Genomic DNA, 22,759 nt, shown 5'->3' with positions numbered 1-22,759 from the left:
TCCTCCTTTCCTTGATCACTGTTCCCATCTCCTTCTCACAGATCGTCCATCAGAGTGTGGCACAAAACTCTACACAGAAGGTGCTTTCCTTTACTACAACTACCCTGGAAGATATCCTAAAATCGTTTTCTGATGTCAGCGTTATCAGAGTTGCCAGCGGCTACCTACTAATGGTAAAATGAACACAATATTGCTTTGATTCTTCATAATGTTCCTGCAACTCGTTTTCAAATAACCCATCATAAAAGCATTCCTGCAGTCACGTTAAAAACTGCATTTGGGGCAATCTCTTTCCTTCATGCCTGTATCTTAAGAGAACCTGTGGCTCATTTGAGAAAGTGCACACATGGGATAGATGGAGGACAGGCTTGATCTCTGCAGTTTCAGCTAAGCCAATGTTTGGGGAACCTCAGGCCACAACCTATCTAGAACTATCTGGCTCTCTGAACTCTTCCTAGACCACTCCCCTTTCTCTCCAGGACGAACACCTTGCTGGCTCTTTCCTATACAGTCCTTGAGCGCTTTTATTGATTTGGAATGTGTCTGCGAACTCTGATAATGACTCTTCCTTGCCCGGATGGACAATGTTGGGGTGGGGGGAAACTTGTGTAGGAACCCCTGGCTTATGTGTGACTGGAATGCAGCCTACTGTACAAAGGTCACAGTCACTTCCCCCTCTGGCCATACCCAGTTTTGTCACCAAACCATGGCAGCCACTGGCATGTAGACCCCACCCCCCAAAGACTGCAGAAGAAGGAATGTGGCCTGAAAAAAGTTCCGCTCCCCCGAGTTAAACCATCTTTGCTATCAGAAAAGGCATTTGCGTGGTCAGACCTTTAAACCTTCCCCTTAAATAAATTCAGACAAGACTCAAAATTTTGGTTTGGTTTTTGGCAGAATTTAGGCCACAACTTTATTGATTACAGCAAGTGAGTGGTTGCATAGGCTCTGGTTTGACTAGCTCCCTGCACCGTTGCAGGTAGCGCTGACCCAGGACACCAGCATATCTCAGCCTAGGGTGAACACCTGGATAGGCGGAAAGCCAGGAACAGGCTATGTCCACCACCCAGATGTCCCCCTGGACTAAGGCACGGGCACAACCCCCTCTCAGGGGTTGACCAAACCGTTGAGTCCCTGGATTCCTTTAACAGAAAACCCTTCACATAGGGATGGTGAGAGCGTTCTCCCATCCCTATCACCTGAACCAGAGCCTATCCGCAACCTTACAAGTTGTGACGATTTGCTACGCGGGGGGTGGGGGGAAATCCTGTGGTGCCCCTGTCCCAACGACAGGCGACACACAACAGCATAGCAAGGTCAAGCGCGCAAGCCCTAATAGTAGGGAGAGGTGGGCGGGTGTTCCGATGCACGCACCGAAAGAGGAAGCTCTGGGTCATGTGCATGGGCATATATAGGTCCCTTGATCTGTTTAGCTTGTGTCCCATTGGCCTGATTAAACCCAGCATCAAGGGACCCACCAATTGGGTGTTGTGGCTAATCAATCAAACCCACCCACAACACAGGGTTTGGTTGCCAGGTCTCACCGCAACACGTGCCCTTTTCAAGGGAGGACCCGATTTGCCTGAGACTTGTCAATCTGAGTTCAGACTCTCTGACAGTATTTGAGATGGGACCATTGCTTAAAACTGTGCCTTACAATATCTGTGTCACGTAAAAGTGTATTTCATAGGCGAAACCTTTGGCTAGAAAGGGGCGATGTTAAAATGTGGCTTGCTTTGTCTGAAATTTTGCTTTAAAAGCCCCAACCAACCAACTCTCTTTTGTTCTGCTTTCAGCTTGCCTATGCCTGTTTAACCATGTTGCGGTGGGACTGTGCTAAATCCCAGGGTGCCGTGGGGCTGGCAGGAGTCTTGTTGGTTGCACTCTCAGTAGCTGCAGGATTGGGCCTCTGTTCATTAATTGGGATTTCCTTTAATGCTGCCACAACTCAGGTACTGAATGAATAGTTATTAAGAGTTTGGTCAGTTTATCTGCCAGGATGAATCACTGGGGGAGGGAAGGGGGTTCTGGAGTTGTACCTGCGCTAGCATGCCAAGCAAGGGACATTTTATAGGTTTAAGCTGAGAGAATAACCTGTAGTTAGTCAGCACGCAGACTGAATGGGGAGCGTGTGATTGTTATCTCCATTTTAAGGAAATAGTAGAACTGTAGTTTCAGCATAGATGTATACATAGGTAGAAACATCCCACAAGATGCAAGTGGCCGAAAAGGGCCCTATAATTTCGCTTTAGGGTTTTGCACGAAAAGAACAGAGCTTTCTGTATCAGGGATGTATCAAGCATTAGAGGGGAACAGAAATCTGCGTGAACAAATTTGGAAAATTATCTCAATTAGCTGGCAGGTCATAATTACTCAGGCGGGTCATAAGCCTCCTATAAACATACTTGGTTCTTCTTTCCTTTTTGTGCAGGTGTTACCCTTCCTTGCTTTAGGAGTTGGTGTAGACGATGTCTTCCTTTTGGCACATGCATTTAGCGAAACTGGGCAGAACAAGAGAATTCCATTTGAGGTAACAGCCAATTGTTTGGGGCAATGCAAACCACTATATTTGAGCTAGAGGTGTATGTATGATTCGTAATGCAGGTAACCAGGATTAATCATGCCTTCTTAATTTTTTGTCCCGAGTGAAATTTCTTAGATCAGATATTCTGACGACAAGAAAACATCTATGTTCATATCATTCACAGTAGCAAATGGCTTCATACAGATGAAAATGTATCATTCTGGATAAATTTTGCACTCATTTTCTAGAGTGAGTTTTGTGAAATAACTGATGGATAGCTCATGCCAAATCTACTGCACTGCAGAATTTTATTTTCAACATGTATTTTTAATGCCAGTATGGCATTAAGAAAGGGATGCAGGTGGCACTGTGGGTTAAACCACAGAGCCTAGGACTTGCTGATCAGAAGGTCGGCGGTTCGAATCCCGCGACGGGGTGAGCTCCCATTGCTTGGTCCCTGCTCCTGCCAACCTAGCAGTTCGAAAGCACCTAAAAGTGCAAGTAGATAAATAGGTACCGCTCCAGCGGGAAAGTAAACGGCGTTTCCGTGCGCTGTTCTGGTTCGCCAGAAGTGGCTTAGTCATGCTGGCCACATGACCCGGAAGCTGTACGCCGGCTCCCTCGGCCAGTAGAGCAAGATGAGCGCTGCAACCCCAGAGTTGGCCATGACTGGACCTAATGGTCAGGGGTCCCTTTACCTTTACGGCATTAATACAATAATGTTGCCACTTTTTATGGATAATATTGATTGTGTCCAATAACTGTGCATGTCTGTCTGAATGGTCTATATTTCCACTATGCAATAGTATGGTATTCTACAACTTTATATGTATTTTTCAGGACAGGACAGGAGAATGTCTGAAACGCACTGGGGCGAGTGTGGCCCTTACTTCCATCAGTAATGTTACTGCATTCTTCATGGCTGCCTTAATTCCCATCCCTGCTCTACGGGCATTTTCACTCCAAGTAAGTTTATGAATTTGTTTGCTAACACCAGAATTGTTCTTTATCCTCATCAAGCTGACTGTGGTTTGATGTGTGCATCTGAGATGTAATGTGATCCAAGGGGATGGAGCTTGGGAGAACAGAGCAGAACGTCCCATCAGCAATTAACTCACCGGGTGGTTCTTTCTGGGTTGAGAATAATCCTCATCACAGTTCTGTCAGTGTTAGTGCGGGCATCTAGAGTAATCTTAGAGGTCACTCTAAGAGTGTCCTTGTTTTCATATACATGGTGGACAGAAAATGCACTTGGCGGTTATGTTGCCCTTATTCCACAATGCCTTTGTTCGAAACTTGGTACAGACTTAAATGAGAAAATGTTGATTCAGCCCTTGGAAAAACCTTCCTGGGCATCATTGGCTTAAGAAATGTTTCAGGGATTAGCCTTCCTGCATTCTGTGATTCTCATCTGCGACGCCACTACAGATCCCTCAGTGACACAAAGCATGCTTGGCAGTAACTGGGGCGCTAGAGCTTTTCTGTAACAGAAGGCACTTTGGAATGGTACAGTACGATTGCATCTTGCACAGGGCTTATGTTCCAAAGATAGCACACATATCTAAAATGAATGTACCTGAAGCACTCTTGTGCGAGCATCCTTACCTTTCTGGAGCCCTCATTGAGCAAGTCTTGCCCCCCAAGAAAGGCAGAGTGCTTTGAGAGAGAGAGCGGGACCTGCCTGATAAGCAAGTCAGAGAGACCTTGAAAGTTGTTTCCAACGCTGGGAAAACCCAATGCAAAAAGAGCTTTTATAGTGTGTATTTAATTTGACTTGTGTGCATTTAATTTGCCCAGTTTCAACCAGCCTTCAGCCACGCAAGGTTGAAAGCGCACAGGTTAAACACATGTAAGTTGTGATTGTACTGTATTTTGATGTTCAGTTCTGATGGTTATTATGTAATCAGCCTTCCTTTTTATGCTATTTTTATTTATGGTTTGGTTGACTCCTGGATCGTTTCATATTTTATAACTGTTGTTTTTCATTGTTAGGCTTAGAAAAATAGGTTAGAGATAGGATTTTAAAAAATATATATAGGGTATGCAAAGAAAAGTTTATGGTTCTTTGTTTACTCACTTAGCTCTTTGCGTATTGCTGCGGTAGTATTTTGATACTGATTTCTGGTGGGAGCTGTCCACTCCATTAAGGGAGCTGTCCACCAGAAATGAAATTGTGTGTTGTGGTTATGTAGCTCATGTAATAATAGCAGCTATCACTTAAATTATATCTAGGTGGGGCCAGATGAGGTGTCCAAGGCTACTATGCACCCCAAATTATTAGCAGTAACCAAAGGGGTTGCCTTAACCCTGGTTAAAATCACATAAACAATAAAACCATGGTTTAGATTGTTCTGGTATTTGTTGCTTCCTACTTAGTGCAGAAGAGGGACGTGGGTAGCGCTGTGGTCTAAACCACTGAGCCTCTTGGGCTTGCCGATCAGACGGTTGGCAGTTCGAATCCCCGTGACAGGGTGAGCTCCCGTTGCTTGGTCCCAGCTCCTGCCAACCTAGCAGTTCGAAAGCATGCCAAAAAGTGCAAGTAGATAAATAGGTACCACTCTGGCAGGAAGGTAAACAGCGTTTCCGTGCGCTGCTCTGGTTTCGGTGTTCCGTTGTGCCAGAAGCAGCTTAGTCATGCTGGCCACATGACCCAGAAAAACTTTCCATGGACAAACGCCGGTTCCCTCGGCCTGTAAAGCTAGATGAGCGCCGCAACCCCAGAGTCGTCTGCAACTGGAGTTAACTGTCAGAGGTCCTTTACCTTTGATCATTGCTCCTTTTCGCCTTAAACAATTGCCCCAGTAACTGAAATCATGCCACATTCTTATTAGCACTGGAATTGAATGCATGAACTCTGAAGGCTACACCTTTGTGTAAAAGCCCTGCTGTTACAGAACACTGTGCACTGGGAATGTGGAAATATGGGCTTGCAGAAGTTTCTGTGGATATTCTTCTTCCACTTCACCCCGCTCAGATCTGTACTGCAGAAGTATAGGTTAGCACTGATACAAATCAGGCATAATTTATAATGTGTGAATGGGCTCTGAGTTGACTCTTGCGTTATAAAAGTGTCAGATACTGAATTTGCAATTAAATCTCTTTCCTGGGACTACAGTATGCTCATGTAGTTAACATGATGCTTTCGTGTCTGTTCTTGGTACATCCCTATTTCTTCTGTAGTGGAGGAATGGAGCTTATACATGAAGTTCTTTCCTTTCCATTAGCTGATAAAACAGAAGCCACTGCATGTATAGACTGATGCTTTTAGAATCATAGAATCATAGAATCATAGAGTTGGAAGAGACCACAAGGGCCATCGAGTCCAACCCCCTGCCAAGCAGGAAAACCTAAAATCTCTTCAACAGAGCCCTTGTGCCACCTGCAGAGTGTATATGTGTTCTATGAATACTAGTGGTCACCTTGAACATTTTGGGAGGGTTTGTATGTGGGTGTGCAGGTGCCCTCGTCATGCTTTCTGCTTCATAGTCATAATCATGATATTTATATTTTTCCAAAGACAAAATTAAAAAGCATGGGTGGGTGCTGCTAGGGAAGAGCTCTTTGAAAAGAGCTCTGGGAGGCTTTCCTTCTGGCACAGCTCCAACACAGAGGATTTATAGCTCACTCTGACCTTGGTAAAGACTTGGTAACTGTACTTTCTCAGCAGTCATTTTTCTTCCCTTTCTGTCTGGCTCACCAATCATTTTTCACTCTACTTGACCCTTGACCTAACTAGAGGAAGCAGGAATTACAATTTTTCTTAATACATGTTGCAACTATTGTGGGAGATACACACACACACACACACACACACGAGATAGTGGTTTGTAAGCAGTGCTATGAAAAGAAGTTATAATCTATAGCATTAAGTCAGGTTTTTATTGAGATCCCTTCTAATTATTGCAAGCCTGTGCTCATATTCTGGAATCCCCTCAGAGTAGCAAAGGCAGTTGTTTCACCCCCACCATTCTTTCTCCATTTCTCTGTCTGTATAGCACTTCTAATTTTGTTACTTTAACTATGGGCTCTGAATCGCTGTGGTCTAAAACCACTGAGCCTCTTGGGCTTGCTGATCGGAAGGTCGACGGTTTGAATCGCCGCGACGGAGTGAAGCCCCCGTTGCTCTATCCCAGCTCCTGCCAACCTAGCAGTTTGAAAGCATGCCAGTGCAAGTAGATAAATATGTACCACTGTGGCAGGAAGGTAAACGGTGTTTCCATGCACTCTGGTTTCTACCACAGTGTTCTGTTACGCCAGAAGCGGTTTAGTCCTGCTGGCCACATGACCCGGAAAGCTGCCTGTAGACAAACGCCGGCTCCCTTGGCCTGAAAGCGAGATGAGCGCCGCAACCACAGAGTCACCTTTGGCTGGACTTAACCATCCAGGGGTCCTTTACCTTTAGTATGGAACACAATTTTCCATAGTTATAACATCTACTTTTGTGGATGAGTTTCCCGCCGTGTCCACACAGAGGCAGTCCCATGATCTGGAGAAATGTGTGCTGCACTCAACCTCATTGCCACATCAGAAGCAGTTGCAGCAAGAGAGCCCCGTTCTCTTGAGAGGGGGCATTGCCCACAAGCATGTAATCCAGAGCAAGTGTATATTGTTGAATCATGAATAGTACCCTGGGCTTCACACACACCCCCCTTACAAGGCTGTTGAATGCTCACTTCTTTATCCTCGTTGCCATTCTTGAAAGCTGATCTACTGTGCAACTAATAATTCTGCTGCAAATGAAATCAGCATATGAAAGGCATGCATGTGTTGTTAAATCTGGTAATTCTTCCAAAAGAAAGAATTTTAAAAATTGATTGAAGCACATTCCCAGCAAGACTCTGAATTGCCTCGGAATGTCAGGTTTGGGGCATATTTGCATGGTGCTCAATGATTTTCAAACTGACATGCCTCAGATTTTCAAACTTAAAAACCAGTCTCTAGTAAAGCTTTGGCCTCTTGGAACATCAGCTTATTCTTGTGTGCTATCGTTGTGCTTTACTGCATATCTCAGTTGCCCATCTTTTCATGCATCTGGTCATGGATTTGTTCTTTCTCTCGTAAATAATAGGCACATTTTTGTGCACCACTCAGGTTTGTCACTGCAGATCTTTGTGCTCCAAACCACTTTTTAAAACATTGGATTAAAAAAAACCAGTTTGTACTACTGAGCTAAGAACTGCTTCACTGAGACCTAAGTAAAGTAATAATGTCCAACCACTATGTTCATGTGCTATAATACAAAGCATGTCACCCTAATCACGTTATATGTGGCAGGTGGAATTATATGCAAAGGATTTGTATTGAAAATCCATGGTTATCAAGCATATTAGAAAAAAGCAAAGAATAGCAAAAAGAGAAAGAAAGGAACCCCTTGTCAGCAGTTGATATATCTCTTATTTATTCCTTACGACTTTGCCAGGTGTGGCCAAATTCAGGTGATGCATTTAATTACAGTATTTGGAATCAGCTGGCCATGCAAGCGGCTTTTGGGTGGTCTGTTTTTAAACGTGGATTTATCCACATTTACAGTCCTTCGCCCTGTCTTTGTCTCATTCAGATTTGTTTATTGAAGAATTCCTGTCTGTCTCGGAGACCTTCCGCTGCCAAAGTTAAGAAAGCACAGCAATATAACAGGTTTTCCTTTTTCTTTTCAGCAATGTTTATTTCTGTTCATCTCGATAGGAGCCTAACCAGCAGATGGGCTTAAACAGAGTGTTGCTTTGACCTTTCTCTATCTTTGTTCACTTTCCTCGAGACATTATAAGATAACAATCAAGGCTTCATTGGCTTTTGAGGCTCAATATCTGTAAAATAATCCAGCTGCTTAGAGAGAATAAATGGCTTCCTGACAGGGTGAAAACCCAACTTTCAGTCTTCCATATCAGTGCCTGTTTCTGAACTTCTTTTGTTTCAGGCAAGGTGGTACATTCACCATACCACCAAGCTGTTGATTTAGTTCAGTTCAAATGACTATCAAAGGAGGTGCTGATGTTTCAGATGTGAATGATGGATCTCTCTGAAACTTTCACTGGGTTAGCCCTTGTTGCTCAGTAACCGAGTGCCGCCAGTGTGGAAGTCAGATCCTCAAATTGTATCTGTAGTTATACTTTTATTTTGTGTGCAGCGATCAGTCACCCTCTTCTGAACACCCATAAGTGAACTGCTTCCTTTTGGAATTCTTTAGTACTTTATCGGCTTCGATTCAACATCTGCAGATGTATATAACTTGGTGCTCCTGAAAGGAATCTAGACACATTCACTTCTGAATATGTGCACACATTACTTGTGCCTGTTTTCAAAAATAACAGTTTATATTGCTCTTTTGCCAAAGGAAAAAAACACTGCTGAAAGTGAAAAAAGGAGGAAAAAATAATATCTATTTTTCCTTTCCTTTTTTTTTTTTACTATCCAGTCTAGCTATGTTTATGAGGTATGTTCAGTCTGGAAATTAGAGAGAATGCTCAGGAGAGTTTGGCCCACAGTGAAAAGCAGTATCCGGCATTTGCCAACAGAGAGCTTATTTGTGTTTGAGGGAGGACACTGCTTCCCTCTAATGTGGTGTGTGTGTGTGTGATAATAATAATAATAATAATAATAATAAATTTTATTTATATCCCGCCCTCCCCAGCCGAAGCCGGGCTCAGGGCGGCTAACAACACTAAAATAGTGCCACATTATAAAAACATCATAAGAATTAATTAAAATCAAAATTGATGGCAACCATAAACTAAAGTATTGTAGAGATTGCCAAAGGAGGGAGTCTGGCTGTGCCCTAACCAAAGGCCTGGTGGAACAGCTCTGTCTTGCAGGCCCTGCGGAAGGATGTCAAGTCCTGCAGGGCCCTTGTCTCTTGTGACAGAGCGTTCCACCAGGTTGGAGCCGCAGCCGAAAAAGCCCTGGCTCTAGTTGAGGCCAGCCTAACCTCTCTGTGGCCTGGGACCTTCAAGATGTTTTTATTTGAGGACCGTAAGTTCCTCTGTGGGGCATACCAGGAGAGGCGGTCCCGTAGATACGAGGGTCCTAAGCCGTGTAGGGCTTTGAAGGTTAAAACCAGCACCTTAAACCTGATCCTGTACTCCACCGGGAGCCAGTGCAGCTGGTATAGCACCGGATGAATGTGATCCCGCAGCGAAGACCCCGTAAGGAGTCTCGCTGCGGCATTCTGCACCCGCTGGAGTTTCTGGGTCAGTCTCAAGGGCAGCCCCACGTAGAGCGAGTTACAATAATCCAGTCTGGAGGTGACCGTCGCATGGATCACAGTGGCTAGGTCAGGGCGAGAGAGGTAAGGAGCCAACTGCTTAGCTTGGCGGAGATGAAAAAATGCCGCCTTTGTTATAGCTGCAATCTGCGCCTCCATGGAGAGGGAGGTATCGAAGATTACACCCAAACTCTTAACGGACGGTGCTGGCACTAATTGCACCCCCGCAAGAGATGGGAGTTGCCCCCTCAATCCCATATCGTCCCGTCCCAGCCAGAGGACCTCTGTCTTCGAAGGATTTAACTTCAACCGGCTCCCACGTAACCATCCAGCCACAGCTTCCAAGCATCTGATCAGTGTGTCTGGGGCCGAGTCAGGATGGCCATCCATCAACAGATAGAGTTGGGTGTCATCAGCATACTGATGGCAGCCCAGCCCAAAACTCCGGACAAGCTGGGCGAGGGGGCGCATAAAGATGTTAAAAAGCATCGGGGAGAGAATCGCACCCTGAGGCACTCCACACACCAAGGAGTGGCGGGATGACAGTTCCCCCCCAAGCGCCACCCTCTGTCCCCGACCAGAGAGAAACGAGCGCAGCCATTGAAGGACTGCGCCCTGGATCCCCACGTCGGCGAGGCGGTGGTCCAGAAGTTCGTGATCGACCATGTCGAAAGCTGCTGACAGATCTAGAAGAATCAGCAGCCCCGACCCGCCTCGGTCCAGCTGTCTACGAAGATCATCTGTTAGGGCGGCCAGAGCCGTCTCGGTCCCATGACCAGCGCGGAAGCCGGACTGGAATGGATCCAGAGCCGATGTTTCATCCAGAAACCTACCAAGCTGTTCAACAACCGCTCTCTCAATCACCTTACCCAGGAATGGAAGATTCGAAACTGGGCGGTAATTGGATAGATCTAAGGGATCTAATGATGTTTTCTTTAAGAGCGGACGCACCACTGCCTCCTTCAGTTCCCCTGGGAATGTCCCGGTGCCAAGGGACAAATTGATGATATCCCCCAGGGGGGCCCGCACCTCGTCTGGACACGCTCTAATCAGCCAAGACGGGCACGGGTCGAGAGGACAAGTGGTGGGTTTTCCAGCTCGGAGGAATCTGTCCACATCGGCTGGGGATATCCGGTCAAAGTGGTCCAATACTGGACCCGAGGACAGTCGAGGGGCCTCCAGTTCCTTTATTGTATCCAAATTGGCAGGGAGGTCATGGCGGAGCGACAGGACCTTCTCCGCAAAAAAGCTCGCAAATGCCTCACAGCTGTGTGTCGAATTGTTATTTAAATTTGGCTGTCCTTCGAGGGACGTTAAAGACCGAATTATACTAAATAATTGTGCCGGGCGAGAGCTAGCGGATGCAATGGAGGCCGAGAAGTAGGACTTCTTAGCGGCCTTCACTGCCATCTCGTAGGTTTTCATAAAAACCCTATAAGATGTTCTTGAGGCTCCGTCACGGGCACCCCGCCATACTCGCTCTAGCCGTCTGAGGTCCCGCTTCATTTTCCGGAGCTCCTCAGTAAACCAGGGAGCCCGGTTTCTGCGGGGTCGCAGAGGGCGCTTAGGTGCGATCTCATTGATGGCTGCCAGGAGCTGGGTATTCCAGCCCTCAACAAGCTCAGTCAATGAGTCGCCAGGGGGAGAAAGGTCCCGCAAGGCTTGACGGAATCTATCAGGGTCCATCAGCCTCCGCGGGCGAGCCCAAATCGGCTCACCACCTAAGCAGGGTGGGGGTGGAACATCAATCCTGGCTTTCAGAGCGTAGTGATCAGACCATGGCACCTTCATCGAAGGAAACATGATCACATCTATACCGACGCCAAAGATCAGATCCAGCGTGTGGCCTGCTTGATGTGTGGGGCCCGAAACAAACTGGGAGAGCCCTAGTGTTGCCATGGAAGACACCAGGTCCAGAGCCTGTGAGGAGGGAGTGGCATCGGCATGGATGTTGAAGTCCCCCAATACCAATAGGTTAGGGAACTCCAAGGCCCAGCCGGCCACCGCCTCCAGCAGGCCTGACAGGGTGGCTGCTGGTGCGCTAGGTGGCCGGTACACCAGCCAGACAGCCAAGCTCACCTCGGAGCCCCACACTAGGCCAACACATTCAATGCCGGGGATCGATGGCGGTGGTAGAGCCCTGAAAGAACAATCTTCCTGGATTAATAGTGCCACCCCTCCCCCCCGGCCCACAGTCCGTGACTGGTGGAGGACGGAAAAACCCGGGGGCGCCATCTCTCGTAAGGTAACAGTATCCCCTTCACGCACCCAGGTCTCCGTCACACAAGCCAGGTCGACCCCCTGCGAGATGATGAAATCTCGCAGGGTGGCGGTTTTGTTGCCTATAGACCTGGCATTGCACAACACCAGTGACGGAGGTGAGTAATCCTTGCTCACCCTACCCTCGTCTCTCGGGATGGGGCGCAGATTGGAAGGGGTACGAGCATATCTGTATCTCGATCCCCTTCGCCTATGACATCTGCCCCCACCGCCATACCTCCCTCGCCCCTCCACAGTAGGAATCCCAAGCCTCATACTCGCCTCCATTTACAAATTATAAAAGCAAACAAACAAACAAAGAAACAATTACATCAAAACAAAACCAATCCCCACCCCACTCAGCAACCATCCCACCCCAACCCAAAATAAAACAAAACAAAATAAAAATACATGGATAAAAACCACCGTTTCTGGTGACACAACAGAGTAAAAAATAAAAACACTTTTAAAACACTTTAAAATATATAAAACGTTTAAACATTTGCTGCCGCCGCAGCAGTGTCCTTAGAGTTGTGGCGGTGGTGAGTATGGGGCCCGCCCCCAGGCCCAAGATGGAGAATGGGCTTGCAGGGGGAGCGGTCCTCCCCAAGACTCACCGGCAAAGCGGCAGCAGCGATGATAGAGAGAGAGAGAGAGAGAATGAGAATTTGTGGGAGCAATACAGTTTAGACAAGACACAGTGTTAGCATACACAACAAGGGAGGTGGTTGTTTCAGTTGTGCCCTAAATATTACGTTTCCTCGCTTACCTGTGTGAGGTTCTCTGTCCTGCACCTCTGCTTCTTAGAATGGAGTAAAGCTTGGAGTTGTGGCTGGCTGTGCTTGGAGTCCTGAGACAGAACACCTGTTAGGGTTCTAGTATGAGAAATGTTAGCAATGTGCTTAAGTTCCTGTGTGTTTTCTGGAAACAGGCTGTTTTGTGCTAAAGTGCCCTTTCCCAACACCAAAATTCCCCCTTGTGAGATTGACATATAGCCAGAAAGTCTTAACTCCATCCTTCACTCCCTGTCGTCTGAGTTGTTTTCTCTTGTTTGGGGTTTATATACTGGCGGTGCTGTGATGGGGTGCAAAGTTGCTTCGTATCTGTTATGGCAACGTGACATGGAGCAATTGTTGACATGGGGTGGCAATTTTTGAATTTCCTCCTCTTCCATTGAAATTAACAAGAGGGAAATTCTTTTTGACAAATCTGGGGCTGTGGCACAGCCATGAATTGAAATGCACACACACACCCCGCTCCATTCTACCCATGTCTTGCCCAGGGTTGCTCCCCATTTCTGCCATTGCACTTGCATATTTTCACTAGCAGAATGGCTTTGCTGCCAGAGTTTTCCAGCGGTGAATCTATCCATAGCAGTGGCATGCTTGGCATAGCAGGGCCTCTCAAATCTAGTGCCCCCTGAGCAAGTGCTTATTTAGTATAAGATAACACCCCTGATCTAGGTCCAAAATTTCCTCTTGGCCAGTAGGTGAACCAGTGTTAGAAACTGAGAAACGAAATCTAGGATCTAAATGGCACCTTAAACCTAGGTTATGGGTGAAACAATGGAATGTCTAGGCACACTTTTTTAATAACAAGAATACAAAGCTGAAAATGAATGAACTGCAGCTAAACTCTAGTCCTCATCTGAAGACTGCAAAAAACAAAGCAATGCTCCCCATATATTCTTAAGAGGCTTTCTTCTCCAGTCTTCAGAGACTGACTGGAAATGGGGAGGCAGAAAAAGGCCCTCCTTTCCTTCCACTCTCCAGTTTTAATCTGAAATCTTAGGCACGGTACTGCACCCAGAGCTCAGAAACTGCTCATGTTAATGAAATCCCTTTTCGCAAAATGCGCTTAGAACAATGGGAGTTTCAAACGCTGGGGTCAACTGTATGTTTCTAAGTAAAGTTGATTCTTTAATTCTTAACAGTTGGTCATCACAGTGTGTATTGAATAGAACAGCGTCTGGATTTGTCTGTATCAAATACTACATTTGAAAGGCAATTTGGAGTCTGTTTAGACAATACAGCTCTCCCTGGAAATGTAGAGCAGGGGTCCCCAAACTAAGGTCCGCGGGCTGGATAAGGCGCAAGGGACTCATTTATCTGGCCCGCGGCGACTGCCGCTGCTCACTCTTACCGGTGCTGCGCGGCTGCCCACTTCCTGGTTGGAGGAGCACTGAAAGTAGCTTGTGCGCATGCACAAGCGTTATATCCAGTGCACATCCGGGTCGGAGAAGGCCTGTGCACATGTGCACAAGCTATTTCTGGTGCTCCTCCGACCTGGAAGTGTGCCGAAAATAGCGTGTGTGCACGTGTATGGGCACGCTCTTCCCCACCCTCCGGCCCACTGCGCGATCGGCGCTGGAGACACCGGCCTGAGGTGAGGTAAGTTTGCTGACCCCTGATGTAGACTCTGTTTGGCTGATCCTCCCCCACTCCTGAACTTCGGGACAAGGCGGGATTGATAATATGTCCTCCCTTTCACTGCATATAGCGACGCTGGTGGCGCTGTGGTCTAAACCACTGAGCCTAGAGCTTGCTGATCGGAAGGTCAGCAGTTCGAATTCCCGCGACGGGGTGAGCTCCTGTTGCTCGGCCCCAGCTCCTGCCAACCTAGCAGTTCAAAAGCACATCAAAGTGCAAGTAGATAAATAGGTACCACTCTGGCGGGAAGGTAAACGGTGTTTCCGTGCGCTGCTCTGGTTTCTCCAGAAGTGGTTTAGTCATGCTGGCCACATGACCCGGAAAAACTGTCTGAGGACAAACTTTGGCTCCCTTGGCCAGTAAAGTGAGATGAGCGCTGCAACCCCAAAGTTGTTCGTGACTGGACTTAACAGTCAGAGGTCCTTTACCTTTACCTTTACCTTCACGGCATATAGAACATAATGTCCTACATGGGAAATCCATTCCATTAAACACGGCACCAACTAAGTTTTTCTCAATGCGGACCCATTGAAATTAATGGACCTAAGTTAGCCGTGCCCATTTATTTCAATGGGTTTATTTTGAGTATGACGGTGTCCCTTGCTTCTGCACACTGTGATTTTGCCCATAAACCTGAGATAGTCTCCCAATTTCATCCTTTGTTGCGGCCGGGTTAGTGGGTGATACCTTCTGAGAAGGCTTTCTGTTGACCCAGTGGCCAGAATTCTCGCCACAGAATATACATTTCTAGGACTGATTTCCACTCTCAATTCTTCCCTCATGAGCTGCCTAGCAAAGAAGCATGCTGTGGTCTCTTTCCTGTAGCGAGAGCCCTCCATGCAAACACAAATGACTTTCTCCGTGTGCGCTCGCTTAATGATGCATAGTGTCCCATTTTTGAGTGCGCTTAGTGGGAGAAACAATGCGGGCTGTAAAAACTCATTTGTTATCTTACTCCCAGCTTAAACTGAAATATTTAAACCCCTCTTCTCCTTAAGCTTCCTTTGTTGCTGTCAAAAAGTCTTTAATTTTTACTTGTAAAGTCTGGGAGCGAGGAGGAGGAGGGCTCGAGGGGAGGAAAATGCAACCCCTGAATGCCATTAGGAGCGAGCTGCAGATAGCAAGGTGAAAGACTGCCCACAGGCCTCCTCATCTGCTCATCATCTCTGGCTATACAATACGCCCGCTCTCCTTGGGTGGCCTGCGAGGAATGGCAAATAGCAGCGCATACCTTGGGCAGGGCCCCAGCCTATGAGGCTTTCTCCCTCAGTGACTCCAGCACAGACTTCCATTATTTTATTTCACTTAACACATGCAGCAGCAGCAGCAGCTGCTTTTTGAAGCGGCGGATTACTAGGGGCTTCTATTCCCGCCCCCCCTTTAAAGCAAGTTCTGTTTGTAGCTGAGGGAGATACACTGGACTTCTGTACAAAATTTCAGAATTTGGGGCTTGTTTGCTTTTAAACCGGCTCTCGGTTAAATGCAGACCTTTTTCCTACGCCGGCAACTAGGCCGCAACTCTAAGGCCACAGCCTCCGCCAGCTTTGTTGATTTCCAAGGGGGAAACCTTGAGGTCCTTGGGTTCACGCTCCTCTCTAAATGATGCTTTATTTGAAAATGTGGGTGGTGACGCGAGGGGCCCTTTCCCAGGGCTAATAGTTGGGTGTCCCGTCCCCAGCCCCCAGCAGACTCCTCTGAGATTTCCTACTGATCTGCTGCAGTTTTTGTGCTGGGACTACATTCTCATTTTTTTTATTTTATTTTTTAAAAGCATTTTGTCGAGCAAAGGCTGTTCGCCATAATCAAGGAAATTGCCAGTGAAAAGCAACTATAATGCATCTCAATAGCAAAACACAATATATTCAGCATGCCCAGTTAGCACTCAGCAGAATAGAATTGTCCTAAAGGGAGAATTGTTGCGAGTTGGCAATTTCTGTAACTGGTTGTGCCATAGCTGTCAACTTTTCCCTTTACTTGCGATGAATCCTATTCGGAATAAGGGAATTTCCCTTAAAAAAAAGGGAAACGTTGACAGCTATGGGTTGTATGACGCATCCAACACAGACGTTTTGAGGAGCCCTCAGCAAAGCCCACTCTCAGGTGGTGATGGGCACCATTTTGTTTTCCCGCAATGCTCCAGAGCGGTGATATATCAGTGGTTTTTGGAAACTGAAGTGAGACAGGCTGAGCCAACTATAATAATAATAATAATAATATCTTTATTGTCATTGCCCCCTCTCGGGGACAACGAAATTACTTATCCAGTGCTTCTTGGGGTGCTGGGGAAATGGGCAACTGCTCAAGGATGCTCTCTGTGCCTATCAACATCTGTTAATACAATGACCCTAAAAACATATGAAAACTGGCTTAAGGCCACTGCTGCATTCATGCACCCCTGACCTTGTTGCCACCTTTGTGATGGCTTTTCTGCCTCTGCTGTTTGTTCTTCCTTTCTGTGGGGGCTTTGAAGAGGGCAAGAGGGTAGCCAACCTTTGATTCGGCCCCTGTAGTTATCCCTTTTGAAAGCAGTTTGATTTCCAGGTGACAGTAAGCAGCTTTACCGGTACCTCCACATTAGGGCAGAGTCTAAAGCCACTTGATGTAGATACCTTGCTTAAGTGAAGTTGGGCTGGTTTGGACCGTACTTGCATGAGAAGCCATCCAGGAACTCTGTTTTAAAAATTATGTGCTGGTTAGTGGATTTCTTTTTTGAAGGACTAAAGTGGTGGTTAATGGGTCTTCCAAGGATAATCTTAGTCAGTGGTTATCTCTCCAGCCACATTATAGCTGTCTGTATTTTGAGCTTTGCTAATTTGGGAAAAATAATAATGTTAGAGGTAAATCATTAGCAGATATTTTTATATCTTTCTTCATAAGCTTTTGAGGTAGGTACAAGGCCTCCATCAAAAGGTATATATAATGAAATGCTACAAAGAATATTGATTATAAAAAAATTATCATGGTCCATTAGGAATGCTAAAATACTCCTTTAATCCATTCCAGCAAACTCTTGAGCACAAATGAGCCAAATTGGGCTGCCAAATGAAAGAAGTTTTTGTTTTTCCCCCTAAAACGTATCCTCCATGTTGTAAATATACCAGCTCTGCTGATATTCCCTGTCCTTCTCTGTTTGCTTCTATAGGCTGCTGTGGTTGTGGTCTTCAACTTTGCCATGGTTCTGTTAATTTTTCCTGCTATTTTGAGTATGGATCTGTACCGCCGTGAAGATCGGAGATTGGATATATTCTGTTGTTTTACAAGGTGAGCAGATAGGATGACTGCATGGACTGTCATTAAAAGCAGAACATTTTGCTATTATTGATTGCATGGATTATACACACATTTCTTAAAATGGAATTATGTGGCCATGATCAAACTTCCTGTGTTCCAAGCTCATAGAGACCAAGATACATGTCACCTCTGCATGAGTGGAGAAACAAGCATTGTTGCCACATGGCTGGAAAATACAAGTGATAAAGCTGTCTACATGTAGAATGTTTCCAAAGAAGCCATCATGTTATAAATGCTGGTATAAGTCCACAGATGAATTTTCCTTGCAATTTCTGTATCCAAAGCTGGGTCATGGTATACTTTGAAGAATGAAATATGGATTTCCTTCTCACAATTAGAGCTGCTTTTCATATGACAAAATCATGTATGGTTATCACTTTCTTTATAGTGAAGCTACATCTACACTGCGTGTGTCTGACAAGTGCACATGTGTCCAATTAGCTGTGTGTACTACACAGAGTATATATCCATTAGAAGTCCTCTGTGTGTTTTTACTGCATATGCATGTGTCAAAATATGACAAATAATGGCTTGTTACACCTGCTTTTGTAGACATGCTTTTTCTTCAACATGAACCCAAACTTTATGAAAAAGGAAATATTAATGGTGTTGTGTCTATCCAGCAACGATTGCAGGGTTTCCTTTATTAAATTATTTAGCACTTGAATCTTCAGAAATATACTTTAACATTTTGCAGTGTGGCAGAGAGAGCCAGGTGAATCTCCTGGAGCAGGGAGTTCCATAAGCTGGGCACTACAGTGGAGAATGCCCTTTTCCTGTATCCCTGCCACCTGAATCTCTGAGAAAGGCAAGATGCACAAAAAGGGCCTCCCAGGTTGATTTTGGTGTCTAGACAGGATCATATAGAAGGAGATAGTCCTTAAGTATCTTTGTTCCATACCATTTAGGACTTTAAAGATTAAATCCAGCACTTTGAATTGAGCCCAGAAACTTAAAACATATGGATATATTTACATGGATCAGTTAAAAGCCAGACAACCAACTGATCAAAATATGTTTAAACAGTTGATGGTATGAAACAGACACACACACACACACACACACACACACAGAGAGAGAGAGAGAGAGAGAGAGAGAGAGAGAGAGAGAGAGAGAGAGAGAGACTTTGTATTGCATATTCTATGAATCTATTCTTCCTTGGAAGCCTTTCCCAAGCGGGTATCCTCCAGATATTTTGGACTACAACTCCCATCAGCTACGGCCAGTGTATCACTGATGGGAGTTGTAGTGCAAAAACATCTGGAGGGCATCATTTTGGGGAAGGTTGATACTTATCAAGAAAGTATCATCCTTCACCCCAACTGCTGCTTTGTAAAATCAATGTTTTAGGTAGCAACCTGTTCTTTTATGTTTTGTAAGATGCCATGCATATTTGATGGTACCTTGCTTATACTTTTAAATTACTTATTTATATAGACTCCACCATAAACATGTGCATAAATGCTCCCCCCCCCTTTTTCTTTCAGCCCGTGCGTTAGCAGAGTGATTCAGATTGAACCTCAAGCCTATGCAGAAGCTGGTGACAGCACGCGCCACAGCCCTCCGCCGCCATACAGCAGCCACAATTTTGCACACGAAACCCAAATCACAATGCAGTCCACTGTCCAGCTTCGCACTGAATACGACCCTCATACCCAGGTTTACTATACCACCGCAGAACCTCGCTCGGAAATCTCTGTACAACCAGTCACGGTGACACAAGATAACCTCAGCTGCCAGAGCCCAGAAAGTACCAGGTCTTCCAGGGACCTCCTTTCCCAGTTCTCAGAATCTACACTCCATTGCCTTGAGCCCCCCTGTACGAAATGGACACTCTCCTCTTTTGCTGAAAAGCAGTATGCTCCGTTCCTACTAAAACCAAAAGCAAAGGTAACGTTTCTGCGCTTGTGTTGTGTGTTTCTTCGCAACAGGGGCACTGCATGCCCTGCCTCTTGGTTAAAGACTGCTTGATTGTTTCTACCATTCAAAGCAGTATCATACCACTTTGAACAGCCACGGCTTTCCCCAAAGAAGAGTGGGGAAATGTCTTTCGTTAAGCATCCTGAGAGTTGTTAGGAGACTCTTCTCTCCTCAAGGAGTTACAGTTCCTAGAATTCCCATTACAGTGGACCCTCGGGTTGCGAATGTGATCCGTGCGGAAGGCACGTTCGCAACCCGCAGTCCCGCGTCTGCGCACGCGCGAGTTGCGATTCAGCGCTTCTGCACATGCGTGACAGCCGAAACCCGGAAGCAACCCGTTCCGGTACTTCCGGATTTCGGCAAGTCCGTAACCCAAAAAAACACAGCCTAAAGCGTCTGTAACCCGAGGTATGACTGTATTATTTCCCTTGTGCATAGATCCAGCACTGACTACTCTAATCTGGTGTGTTGGGCAATCAGGATCTTGGCACTCCTGAGAGTGATTTGCAATTTGGCCTTGGCATTTTCTGCTAAGATAAATGCTTCTAGACTTGCAGGGAGATGGAGCTGCAAGCAGTGCTTTTCTTCTAGAACAAAAGGTGCCAGTACTCACCATAAAGTTCTTAGAGTAAGTGGCACACTTTTAACCAGGGCTTTCCTTCTAGGGGGGGAAAGGTGCTGGTACTGCGTACTTGTGAGTACCCCCAGAAGAAAAGCACTGACTCTGTGTAGTATTTGTTGCAGGAAACTCTTCTGAATGATGTCACTTCTTCATTTACCCTTCTTTATTCTCCTTTTTTGCAGCTTGTGGTCATTTTTCTTTTTCTGGCCTTACTTGGCCTCAGTCTTTATGGAACTACTCGTGTGAGAGATGGACTTGATCTTACAGACATTGTGCCACGGGAGACACGGGAGTATGACTTCATTGCAGCCCAGTTCAAGTACTTCTCATTCTACCACATGTATGTCGTTACGCAGAAAGCGGATTATCCCAACATCCAGCACTTACTTTATGAGCTTCACAAAAGTTTCAGCAACGTGACGTATGTTTTGTTGGAAGAGAACAAGCAGCTTCCCAAAATGTGGTTGCACTACTTTAGAGACTGGCTGCAAGGTAAGGAGAAAAATAAAAACTCAGTTAGCTAATCCAGATTTTCTGCAAATGTACTCTTTTCTCGTTCTATTTTTTCCCCTGTTACAGTGGTTTTCTTTCTTCTGCTTCCCTCCTGTAGTATCCCTTTACATTTTATTTATTAAGGTTCCTTTCCTTCGGATTGGCCTGTTAGAAACGATATTCCTGGTACAGGTTGAGTCGTGTACACCTACGCGAGTTTCATATGAGTTAACCATTCATTCATTTATTTTAGTTAGTTAGATTTATAGCTTGTCCTATCCCCAAGGGGTTGAGGGCATGTTACACTGTGTATAGGCACACACTAATAACATAACCCCATATACTCCCAATCATTTAATGTACTGGAATGGATTTTTTATTTTTTTTTACAAAAAAAAATTACGGGAAGGAGGGGATTTGTATTTTTCCACTTCCTAAATTCGTCTTATTCTGAGTTGCCCTCAGCAACTCAAGTTTTCTTAGTTGGTGCTTTGAATTCTTTTAGATGGTATTAGGATAACTAGATTTCAATAGTTGCTCTGTGCTCCTGGCCAGGTGTTATGGGTACTGGATGTGCCGTGTTTTCGCAGGCATTGCTCCATTTGCTGCTTTTGTTCTGAACCTGTTTGGCTTCAGGAGTGAGGTTTATTGCAACTTTCTACATGGGAGGCAATTTTAAAGGAAACAGAGGGAGGGTTTGTAAATGGGAATTGAGCATCCAGAGCCTAGGGCTGTGTCGTTTAGGCCATGTTTTCTCTTTCCATCGCTCTTATCTCTTTATAGCTGTAGCTAACCTATCAGATCTGTAATGATGGTTTTGATTACAGCCTCTCAGTGCAGCTGTGAGGTGGGTCGGTGGATTATCCGCCCCCCCTTCCCCTCTTCTCTCCCCCTTTCCTTCCCTTCCTCAGACATGTGGTTCATTCATCTCTTCTCACACAGCCTCCTTGTGCTGGGCTGCGGCTTACTGTTCTAAATCTGATCCAAATTTGTGCTGTGAGGTATTTTTGCCCACCCTCCCCCCCCCACCCAGCCTTGAAAGGGGTGGCAAAGAGGGAAATAACAGTTGAGAGTGAATAGGTGTTGGCTGTGATCTTTACACGTGCTGGCAGCAGATCCCACAACTTGTATTAGCTACACAAGTTGAACAGATGGAACAAATTGACAAAATCGTGTTCACTCACGCTGTGCTCAAGAAGGAGCTGAGTTGCTGTTTGAAGTTTGAACGTTGGAGTGTGGGTTTCTTTTTCCTCCGGCTTTGTGGTGGAATTTCTGGTCATGTTGTCGTGTAACCTATGGCTTCAGCACCTAGTGGTAGCTGAAACAACACAGCGCTGGGTGTCTCCTTCCCATTGTGTAATTCATTTTACAGGGGAGTGAGTGAATTGAGCTTTATTTTAGGCAATCGTCTGAATTCCTCCCCAACTCTGTAGTCATAGTCAGTGGACACAATCCACCAGGATCCTCCATGAATTGTAGTGCTCATTAAGGAGCCTGAATGGATCCTGCACAACATAATAAGTGAGGAGTGAGGCGCTTCTGTTTTGGTCCTGTTCAATTTGGAGATCACTTTTTTATTATTATCTGGAAATGTGTGCTGATGAATGGTTGCTTGATTTGGGGGGGCGGGGTTTGGCTGGGGGGGGCATTGTGTCTATGTGTGAGTCCTGTGCTGAATTGAGATTTATGATGAGATGGTTCTATAACACTCTTACCTTGCTTCCTTTTGATTATTATTATTATTATTATTATTATTATTATTATTATTATTATTATTATTTAATAAAAAGTCTGATTTGCTGCAACTGTTGCTATGCAAGTATATATTGTTCCTAGGGAACAGAGGGAGCAAATTCATCTCCTGGAGTTACTGTTTGCAATCTGTGCCCTCCTTTCCCTTTATTAGAGGGACATATCTAGGATAAAATTCCTGATCTGTTTCTCTTCATTTTTATCACAATGCATGTAGTGTTAACGGAGCCATATTGTGCATTAGGAGATTTCATAACAAAGGGCCGTTGCAA

General features: G+C 45.6%; 1 protein-coding gene and 1 long non-coding RNA gene across 3 annotated transcripts in view; one reads left to right on the top strand and one right to left on the bottom strand.

The window, feature by feature from the left end:
- PTCH1 (patched 1) overlaps positions 1-22,759 on the top strand; it is a 115,322-nt gene that overhangs the window by 65,281 nt on the left and 27,282 nt on the right. For both annotated transcript variants that reach the window (XM_081213533.1, XM_081213532.1), the window contains exons 9-15: positions 42-173; positions 1,797-1,952; positions 2,432-2,530; positions 3,365-3,490; positions 17,553-17,671; positions 19,189-19,591; positions 20,426-20,735. In XM_081213533.1, the coding sequence (XP_081069659.1) occupies positions 42-173; positions 1,797-1,952; positions 2,432-2,530; positions 3,365-3,490; positions 17,553-17,671; positions 19,189-19,591; positions 20,426-20,735 (1,345 nt within the window). The remainder of the gene's footprint in view (positions 1-41; positions 174-1,796; positions 1,953-2,431; positions 2,531-3,364; positions 3,491-17,552; positions 17,672-19,188; positions 19,592-20,425; positions 20,736-22,759) is intronic.
- LOC308597902 lies at positions 14,972-17,542 on the bottom strand. Its single transcript, XR_014013270.1, has 2 exons — positions 16,668-17,542; positions 14,972-16,603 (listed from the first exon to the last, which is right to left on the bottom strand). It is a non-coding gene; the product is annotated as an uncharacterized lncRNA (long non-coding RNA).

Source organism: Podarcis bocagei, assembly GCF_964188305.1.
Source record: "Podarcis bocagei genome assembly, chromosome: 11".
Classification (NCBI taxonomy): domain Eukaryota; kingdom Metazoa; phylum Chordata; class Lepidosauria; order Squamata; family Lacertidae; genus Podarcis; species Podarcis bocagei.
The sequence above is the reverse complement of the archived record's forward strand: the minus strand, read 5'-3'. Positions and strand labels throughout refer to the sequence as shown.